The sequence below is a fragment of the Trypanosoma cruzi genome, genomic scaffold (assembly GCF_000209065.1).
Source record: "Trypanosoma cruzi strain CL Brener 1047053517181 genomic scaffold, whole genome shotgun sequence".
NCBI classification, from domain to species: domain Eukaryota; phylum Euglenozoa; class Kinetoplastea; order Trypanosomatida; family Trypanosomatidae; genus Trypanosoma; species Trypanosoma cruzi.
This window is the reverse complement of record NW_001849540.1, coordinates 226,559-235,037: the sequence shown is the minus strand read 5'-3', so window position 1 is coordinate 235,037 and position 8,479 is coordinate 226,559. Positions and strand designations below refer to the sequence as shown.

At 48.7% G+C, this 8,479-nt stretch overlaps 5 protein-coding genes across 5 annotated transcripts, besides 21 other annotated features; all 5 read left to right on the top strand.

Moving 5' to 3' along the window:
• Tc00.1047053511881.40 (protein transport protein Sec24C, putative) lies at window positions 1-831 on the top strand (the record flags this gene model as incomplete). Its single annotated transcript, XM_800497.1, has 1 exon — window positions 1-831. A coding segment is annotated over one exon (831 nt), but the record flags the coding sequence as incomplete, so codon positions are not given.
• Window positions 1-4,225: a sequence feature (heterozygous, non-Esmeraldo-like haplotype).
• Window positions 857-883: a microsatellite.
• Window positions 904-935: a microsatellite.
• Window positions 1,225-1,255: a microsatellite.
• Window positions 1,820-1,863: a sequence feature (A-rich).
• Window positions 2,473-2,497: a sequence feature (AT_rich).
• Window positions 2,582-4,174, top strand: Tc00.1047053511881.30 (hypothetical protein, conserved; the record flags this gene model as incomplete). The annotated part of the gene is made up of 1 exon (XM_800496.1): window positions 2,582-4,174. One exon carries the CDS (start codon window positions 2,582-2,584, stop codon window positions 4,172-4,174), a length of 1,593 nt encoding a protein of 530 aa, XP_805589.1.
• Window positions 4,202-4,229: a microsatellite.
• Window positions 4,226-4,340: a sequence feature (haploid, non-Esmeraldo-like haplotype).
• Window positions 4,341-5,314: a sequence feature (areas merged during assembly that could not be assigned to a particular haplotype. This can correspond to areas where the two haplotypes were merged or to regions with more than two copies in the genome that were merged during assembly.).
• Window positions 4,344-4,366: a microsatellite.
• Window positions 4,431-4,564: a sequence feature (A-rich).
• Window positions 4,870-4,900: a microsatellite.
• On the top strand, window positions 4,899-5,921 carry Tc00.1047053511881.20 (serine/threonine-protein phosphatase 2A, catalytic subunit, putative; the record flags this gene model as incomplete). Its single annotated transcript, XM_800495.1, has 1 exon — window positions 4,899-5,921. One exon carries the CDS (start codon window positions 4,899-4,901, stop codon window positions 5,919-5,921), a length of 1,023 nt encoding a protein of 340 aa, XP_805588.1.
• Window positions 5,315-5,647: a sequence feature (haploid, non-Esmeraldo-like haplotype).
• Window positions 5,648-8,479: a sequence feature (heterozygous, non-Esmeraldo-like haplotype).
• Window positions 6,563-6,592: a sequence feature (AT_rich).
• Tc00.1047053511881.14 (DNA-directed RNA polymerase subunit, putative) lies at window positions 6,648-6,902 on the top strand (the record flags this gene model as incomplete). Its single annotated transcript, XM_800498.1, has 1 exon — window positions 6,648-6,902. The coding sequence occupies one exon, from the start codon at window positions 6,648-6,650 to the stop codon at window positions 6,900-6,902; it is 255 nt and encodes an 84-aa protein (XP_805591.1).
• Window positions 7,017-7,080: a sequence feature (A-rich).
• Window positions 7,144-7,188: a repeat region.
• Window positions 7,271-7,294: a sequence feature (AT_rich).
• On the top strand, window positions 7,351-7,977 carry Tc00.1047053511881.10 (GCN5-like protein, putative; the record flags this gene model as incomplete). The annotated part of the gene is made up of 1 exon (XM_800494.1): window positions 7,351-7,977. One exon carries the CDS (start codon window positions 7,351-7,353, stop codon window positions 7,975-7,977), a length of 627 nt encoding a protein of 208 aa, XP_805587.1.
• Window positions 8,203-8,222: a microsatellite.
• Window positions 8,256-8,327: a sequence feature (A-rich).
• Window positions 8,430-8,472: a sequence feature (CT-rich).

Below are 8,479 nucleotides of genomic sequence, written 5' to 3'. Positions count from 1 at the left end.
GTGCATTCTGTTCGTATGTCAGTAGTCACGACACTTTCGGGTGTGTTTGAGGCCGATTTGGAGGCGACACTTATGGGATATATCCACGAGGCGATTGGGAACGCTGTCAACAAAGGTCTACAATATGCCCGTAGTACTGCACAGGACCGTGTATTGAAAATGTTGATTGCCTACCGTCGTGTGTGCACTTCCAATGCCACATCGTCTCTGCTGATGCCTTCACGCCTACGGCTCATACCATTGTTTGTGCTTTCATTTATGAAAGCCGATGCGCTAGTGGAGGGCACCACCGTACCTATTGACGATCGCGTGCAGAAACTTTTCTTGCTCATGACGATTCCCATGCACCAGTGTGTGACGTACTTGTATCCGACCTTGTATGCCGTTCATCATCTCCTTTCTGAACCCACAAGCGGCGTGATAGATCCAGAGACGGGCCACTGCGTTCTGCCAGGCTGGCAACAGCTCATTTTTGACAGCATCACGACAGATGGGGTTTATGTGCTCTGTGACGAGCAGGCACGAATTGTGTATTTGTGGATCGGTTCCTCTGTTGTGCCGGAAGTTTCGCTTGAACTCTTTGGCACCACGAATGCCTTGGATGTTGGTCGCACGGTTTTTTTTGAGAACTTTGGCGAAAGGCTGAAGAACGTATTGTACACCTGCCTCATGCGGGATGATGGAATGCGGCGTTTTGTGATTCTTCACGAAAAGGACCGCGGCGAGGAGGCGTTTTTTCGGCAATTCAAGGAGGAGAACGAGGGTGGCTCCATGGGCTATGATCAGCTCCTTGTCCACCTGCACCGTGAGGTGAAGAAGTCAATTGAATAGAAAAATGCAAATTTTTTTTAACGCGTTTTTTTCTTTTTCTTTTTTTTCTTTTCTGTGGTGCACCTCTTTTAAAACAACAACAACAACAACAGCAACAACAACAAATTATGTTGTCCTTGGGCGGTTATTACCTCCTCTCTGTCTCTCTTGTTTTTTTTTGTTTTTTTTTTTGTATGATTATAAAAACTTCCATCGTTATGGATGTGATCGTTATTGCAAGTGATGATTCTCTCTCTCTTGCTCTCATTTTTGCTTCGAATCGGGTGAGTTCTCCACAGCGAGACACATGTATTTTGTGCGCCCTGCAGACGGTGGTGTTTGTGTGTGTTTGTGTGGCCTGTGTGATTATGGCCCGCGGAGGGAGTATGAGAGATGAGGCGAAGAAGGAAGAGCGTGTGTGTGTGTGTGTGTGTGTGTGTGTGTGGTTTAAAGAAGATGCTCTTGTGTGCGCCCACGAACGTGAGTGCAAGCATATGTGAGACCTATCTGCCTGCCTTTCCGTTATGCATGGGAGTGAAAGGGGTCCGTGGAGGCAACATGTGACACGCGAGAGGGCAGGCACCCTTCCCCTCACTCTGCCAGGTAGTGAACCCCCTCGCTTTGAAGGAGGAGGGTCGGTGTCAGGGATGGGGGATAAACAGCGAGAAGTAGAGGAGCTGGCAAGCGGGCGGCGGAGAAGAGGCGAGGCCGTTGACAGTGAGTGAGGGAGGGAGGAGACATGCGTGCCTGCCTTTTTCTCTGTGTCTATGTGTGTTGGCGTGTGTGTGGGGTAACGGAGGGGGGAAAGAAAGGCGGCAAATAATAAACGAAAGGATGGAAGGAAACCAACTGTAAGGGAGAAACAAACAAACGGGCGGCTTCAGCAACGTTCAAAAGGGAAAGAGGAGGGGACTTATTGCCTTTCATTCCATTTTTCTTTTTCTTTTGGTGTTGTGGCTGCGGTGTGAATGGCGCCTTTCTGGTGAGTGGGGAGGCGGTGGGCGGGGGGTTTTCTTTTTTCTTTTCCCTTCTTGTTTTTTCTTTTTTATTTCTCCTGCCCCGTTCTCCCTCTCTTGGAAGGAAAAATCAATGAATAAACGGGAAAAACAAAACAAGAGACAAGAGGCAAGAAACAGACGCCTGCCAATGCTGCCACTACCACTGCGGCGGCTACCAGCGCTGCCAAGCTCTTTCTGCCCCTTTGATTGTGTTCTCCTTTCTGATGGGGCAATAGCAGGACGAATTGCAGGATGAAGAAAGGTGGCATCGAAGCAAGAAAGCTGCTCGAGAGCGAGCCTGCATGTTTGTATGATTTGTCTGATGTTATTTTATTTTATTGCTGCCGCTGCTGCTTCTACTTGATATGTATTGCGGAATGTGGTGATACCACACTGCAGCTTTGTTTTTACACACCTTTTTTTCTTTTTCTCTTATTTAGCGTTTTTTTTTTTTAAATACAATAGCCGTGTGCTCGGGGGTCGATTTTTCCCCTTTCTGGTGCTCCACGCACCCACTCTTCACATTTCATGCGGCTTTTGTAACAGTGGTGGAAGAGGAGAGTGCGAGCGACATCCACAGCCGTTCATTGGGTGACTTCTTGTGGGTATTTCCTCTGCCTTGATTAGGCCATTTGCTTTGTAGAGATAGATAGACTTCCTACCCTTTATTTATTATTTTATTTATTTTTCTGTGCGTATTCCTTTTTCTGTCCGTGTGGCGGAAGGTCCTTTGATTTCAGTACACCACTGCACGATACGTTACGGGGGGAGAAATGGACACGAGGTTCCACTGCGTGTACCTCCTCACGAGTCTAGACCCGCAGTGCGCGGGGGAGTACTACATTGGGTACACCGTCGATCCCATTCGACGTCTTCGGCAACACAACGGGGAAATTGTGAGTGGTGCTTGGCGCACAAAACGTCGTGGGCGTCCGTGGGAGCTGCTCTGTTGCGTCTCAGGCTTTGGAGAGGACCGCATCGCTCTCAAATTTGAGTGGTGTTGGCAGCACCCAACGAAGTCCACCCGCCTGAAGACGCAGATGACACAATTGCGTGGCGTACACCGTCTTCCGTATGCGGTAGGTGTCCTGCACCTTTTGTTACGTGCCGACCTTTTTGCACGGCTGCAGTTGACGTTACATATTTTTGAACCGGAACACGTTGGGCGGGTGGTGGCGGAGCTGCAAGGACGTGTCCCGTCAATTCCTCCATTGGTCGCAACGTCTTTACTGCGTATAGAGGAGATTACGAAGGAGCGTTTTATGAGTCTTTACCTCGACGGGGTGTCAGGAGGAGATGGTACCGCAGGGGATGGCTGCGTCTACTTCGTGACGGCACCGCTCAGCAGCCAGCCTGAAGCGGACGCCCCCAGCCGACGTGTGCGGAGTTGCAGGTATTTGTCTGAGGAGGATATTTTCCGGCAACACGCCAGAGTGAAGGAGTTACTGGAAGCAAATCAATGCCCATGCGCCTTATGTTCCCTGCCACTTCGATCGCCCTATTTTGTACGGTGTTCTCGCACCCCGTTCTGTACTCTGCGTGCTCACTTGGCGTGTCTCGCTATGTGGTTCACATACGAAACGATGCAGAAACGAGATGCGACGATGGGGCAGTCAACCAGAAATGAGCGCAGCGGTGAATACAGTAACAAAATAAAGGATGATAGCAATGATGGGACTATGGACGCTCATGCATCCGGGCGGCAGCTTCATTCACTTTCTGTGAACAATGCAGACTTCTCTTCGTCGAGGGATGCCGGCTCAATTCTTGATTCCAGTGGCCATATTTCTGCATTTGAAGAGAGTCGCTGTGCGTCTTCTCCATCGTTGACACTTTTGCCCTCCCAGCCGTGTCCATGCCCTTTATGTGATGAGCCGCTGCAATGGGGGGCGTTGGTGCATGACTTGAAGCGTCGGGCGGTGCTGGAGAAACGTTGGATGGAGCGTCAGCGGCGAGAGAAGATAGAGGCGGCGTTAGCGGAGCGGCTACAACGCCTGCAGAACAGCAGCCTGACGGAACGGAAGTCTCGGAGGAAGGCAAAGCCGGCTTTGGGGCAGAAACGAAATCGCGGGGAGTATTGTGGTGACACCGTTGGCGATGGAGGAAAAGAGGCGATAACAAATTGGCGGGCCCGCGTGATGGACGGGTGTGATTCCTGGAACGATACAAACGACTTCTCCCATTCGGTTTCTCTACCGCCTTCTGGGGATGAGGGGTACGCGTGTGACAGCAGCCGTCGTGGGGTGGGTGGCAGTAAACATACGACCCGAATGACGGACGAGGGGAAAAATGACTCCATCACGGATATATGCGACTGCGTGTTGCAGCTGACAGAGTTTAACCTCGATGAATGGTTAGATGCATAAGTTCTAACGGGTTTCATGTATGATTCTGGGGGGGGGGGGGGAGGGGGGGAGGAGGAAGATTGTGTTTGTATTTGGAAAGTATATACATATGGAAGTAGGGCGGATACACGGAGGCGGAGGACGGTGATGATGATGCATGTGTTTATACTTCCACTTACTTAATCTTCTTTTATTATTATTATTATTATTATTTGGATTTGGTACCTCCCCATCCCTTTTTAATCTTGTTTATTTCTTCTTTATGTATACATGTTCATTTCTTTCTTTCTTCTTCTTTTTTTTTTTTTATTGGTGGCCTTATTTCCATTTTTTTTTTCTTTTAAATTCTTTTTTATTTTATTTTTTAAAGTCTTTCTTTGCTGTTCTTTTTTTCTTTTTCTTTGTTTTTTTGAGGCCGAGATTCACATTTATTGTTAGCGTGCACCAGCGGCATATCTCAGTCTCTTGCAGTGGGTGGGGAGTGGAAGCAATTGCAAGAGAAAAGAGTAGGACGATAAGGAGGGATACGCACATACATACATAGAGAGAGAAGGGATAATAGAGACAGAGGGAATAAGAAGAATAAACGAGTGACGAACGAGAATAAATTCCACAAATCAAAGAGGAGGACGAAAGAGTTTATATACATATACATATATATAAATAAGAGAGAGAGAGAAGTAAAAAAGTAAATAATAAAATACACATACACACAGTATATATATATATATATATATATACATATATGGAGGGGGCGTTACCCACTGGAATTGCAAATAAAACGATAGCGTCACCCACAACCACAGGGACGGCAGTGGCGGTCCCCACACCACCGGGTGCGGTGGGTGAGCCTAACAGTTTCAATGTGGATGAATTGATTCAGTATGTTTTACAGGGAAAACCATTGAGCGAGCCACAGGTGGCAAAGCTGTGCCAGAAAGGCAAGGAGGTTCTGGAGAAGGAGGGGAATGTGCACACCGTGCGTGCACCCGTGACCGTATGTGGCGATATACATGGTCAATTTCATGATCTGCTGGAGCTGCTGAAGATTGGTGGTCTTCCACCTGATACGAATTATTTATTTATGGGCGACTATGTTGACCGCGGTTACTACAGTGTGGAGACAGTCACATTGTTGTTGCTTTTTAAGATACGATACCCTGAACGGGTTCAGATTCTTCGTGGTAACCATGAATCGCGCCAGATTACGCAGGTCTACGGCTTTTACGATGAGTGTGTACGCAAATATGGCAGCGCCAATGTCTGGAAGTTGCTAACCGATCTTTTTGATTACTTGCCGCTGGCAGCGGTAGTGGAAAACGAGATCTTTTGCCTTCACGGCGGTCTTTCTCCCACGTTGGATAGTCTGGCGCATATTCGTAGCTTAGAGCGCGTCCAGGAGGTTCCACACGAGGGGCCCATGTGCGATTTGTTGTGGTCGGATCCTGAAGACCGTGATGGGTGGGGCATCAGTCCACGTGGGGCCGGCTTTACTTTTGGCGCCGACATCTCCGAGCAGTTCTGTCACAACAACGGCCTCAAGATGATTGCACGGGCACATCAGTTGGTGACGGACGGATACAGCTGGGCACATAATGATCGTCTCGTGACGATATTTAGCGCACCAAATTACTGCTACCGTTGCGGTAATCTTGCCGGATTGCTGGAGCTCGACGAGCACATGAATAAATGTTTTTTTCAGTTTGATCCCGCCCCGCGACGAGGCGAGGCGCAGGTGTCGAAGAAAACCCCTGACTACTTTCTCTGAGGGAGGATGTTGACGATCATTCCGCGTCATTGAGGGGAGGGAGTAAGAGGGTCAATAGAGTAGAGTGGGAAGAGGTGGGGGGAGGTGACATGACTTGTGGGGCTTCAACGCCGCAGACCTGGGAGGGAGGGAGGAAATAGAAAAGAGAAAGATTGCCTCTTTGGAAGGGTGTCTCTGTTTTTCTGTACATGTGTTGATGTCATCTGGACTCCACGGACCATGAGGAGAAAGGGGGGTGTTTTTTTTTTCTTTTTTCCACGCCTCGTGTGGCTGTCTGTCTGCATTCTCTCTCTCCCTCTCTCTCCTTTTTTTTTTTTTTTTTTGGATTCAGTGGCGGAATGGCATTTGGCCCGTTGCCATTTCTTTACCGGATGCGTGCCACTTTTTCATGTATGCTCACCGTCCCTTCTGCCGCAGTTCTCAACGGAGCAAAGAGAAATGGGGGGCGGAGGCGTCTTTTTATTCTTCTTTCAAGAGGGGGGATGAGGGAAGAGGGAACCAACAATAACAACAGCAACAAAAAGAGGGGGCGGTGCAGGAAGGAGCTTTCATTTCCCTCCTCCACCAATTACATGTGGTTTCCCTAAGAAAATAAAGTGTGTATGCGTTTAATTATGTGTATTTGGTCCCCATGCTTGTTCTTTTTTATTATTTTAATTTTATTTTATTTTGAAGGGTTGTAGTTATTTGCTGCTGCTGCTGCTGTTTGTTTGTAGCGTCAGCCTCATGCTTATTCCTGTGCGTTGCTACTCCTGCGGGAAAGTCATTGGGAACCTTTACGAGAAGTACCAGCAGCTGCTTAGCGAGGACTACACTGAGGCGGAGGCGCTCAACGCCCTGCAGCTTGACCGCATGTGCTGCCGCCGCATGATATTGTCGCACATCGACCTTGTGGACGAATTGCTGCCGTACAGCGTGCCTGTGGTGGGAACCATGCCGTTTGCCAATCCACTGCAGACGTCAAAACCGCACCGCCGGTGAAGCGAGGCCACGGCTTGGATGACGAGGCCTTTGACAGGGAGGAGGCTGCATTGGATATATGTGTATGTGTGTGTGTGTGCGGTTTGAAAAGGAAATGAAGCAACGGTGCAAAAATTTTCTCTCTCTTTCTCTCTCTTTCTCTTTGTTTCTTTTTTTTTTTTTTTTCCTATCTTTTTTTCACCTATTAAGAAATTAACGGCAAAATACTGAAAGCAACCGTGCATGTAATGCATGCGTCTTTGAAGGAGGGAGGGAGAGAAGAGAAGGAGAGAAGGAGAGGAGAAGGAGATCCCAACTCGGCAGAGTGGCGTTTAATTTTCTGTCACCACTTGTGTTCCATTGCGTGCTTTTCTCTCTCTCTTTCTCTCTATAATATATATATATATATATTACGTTGCATGTGCACGGCGGTATCTCAGGTACATTTTTCTTTACGTAGAGAAAAGTCATGTCTACGGATGGTGACACGATAAGTAAGGCGGCAGAAGCAACCGGAGAGAAGGACGTGGGTAGTTCTCAAGAAATAACATGCCCGCATTGCCCCACTGGGGCCGGAAACGAGGGCCAAGAGACCGCGTTGTTGGTCTGCGATGGGAAACAGAGCAGCGGGAACGACGAGGCGCATTTCGTTCGAGGGGCTCCGCCGTTGTTTTCTCCATCGCCAACGACGACGGCGACGACGACGAATACAACGTCAGTGCTGGAAGGTTTGATTCGAGCACACAGGGAGCGTCAGGCGGAACTGCGGGCCGTTGGATCGCGGGCGTGGGAGGAGGTGCGGCAACACGCACAGGCGGCCTGTGATGCTGTTACCGATAGCGCTAACGCGGAGGTGTTTGCTGCGTTTGCACGTGAAAGGAAGATTGAGATGGAGCTCAAGGCGATTGCCGCACGGTCCTCTCAGCTTCAGCGGCAGATGACGGCGTGGGCCACACTTTTTGGGAAGTTCAACACGGAGCTGAAGGAAATGGGGGATTTGTCAAATTGGGCCCGACGCATCGAGGAGGACTTGTCGGAGACGGTGCATCTCCTGGAAGAGCTGTCAGAGCGAAAGCGGCGGGCGCAGGGAATGTAGCGACCTCTCGGGAGTTGAGTTTAATGAGAGGAAAAGGCGGAGGAAGGGGGGAGACGTGACGTGCAACGCATGCATGTATGGATTGCCTTTTCTGCCCTTTCTGCCTTTTCTGCCTTTTTTTTTTTTTCTTTCCTTTGAGCGTGACACGACACGTTCATCTCCGCGAGTTTGTGTGCATGACGCGTCATTGCCGTCTCTTTTATCTGCATCTTTGCTGTGGAGGTATTTTTTTTTTTTTTTTTTTTGCATTTACCAGACATCAGATGACGATAATTATATTCTTTTGTTTTCTTTTCCTTTGTTGTTGCGTGTTTCTCTCTCTCTCTCTCTTTTTTTTTTTTTTTTCTTTTACCATCTATTGATTGTCCACATGCATGTTCTTTCTCTTGAAGGAAGGAAGAGGTAACAAAGGCGAGTCAAATGTCTTCGACTGCCGTGAAGAAAATGTCTGCGGAGCGGAAGGAGGAGGAGGAAGAGGAGGAAAACAAAAAGAAGACGACGG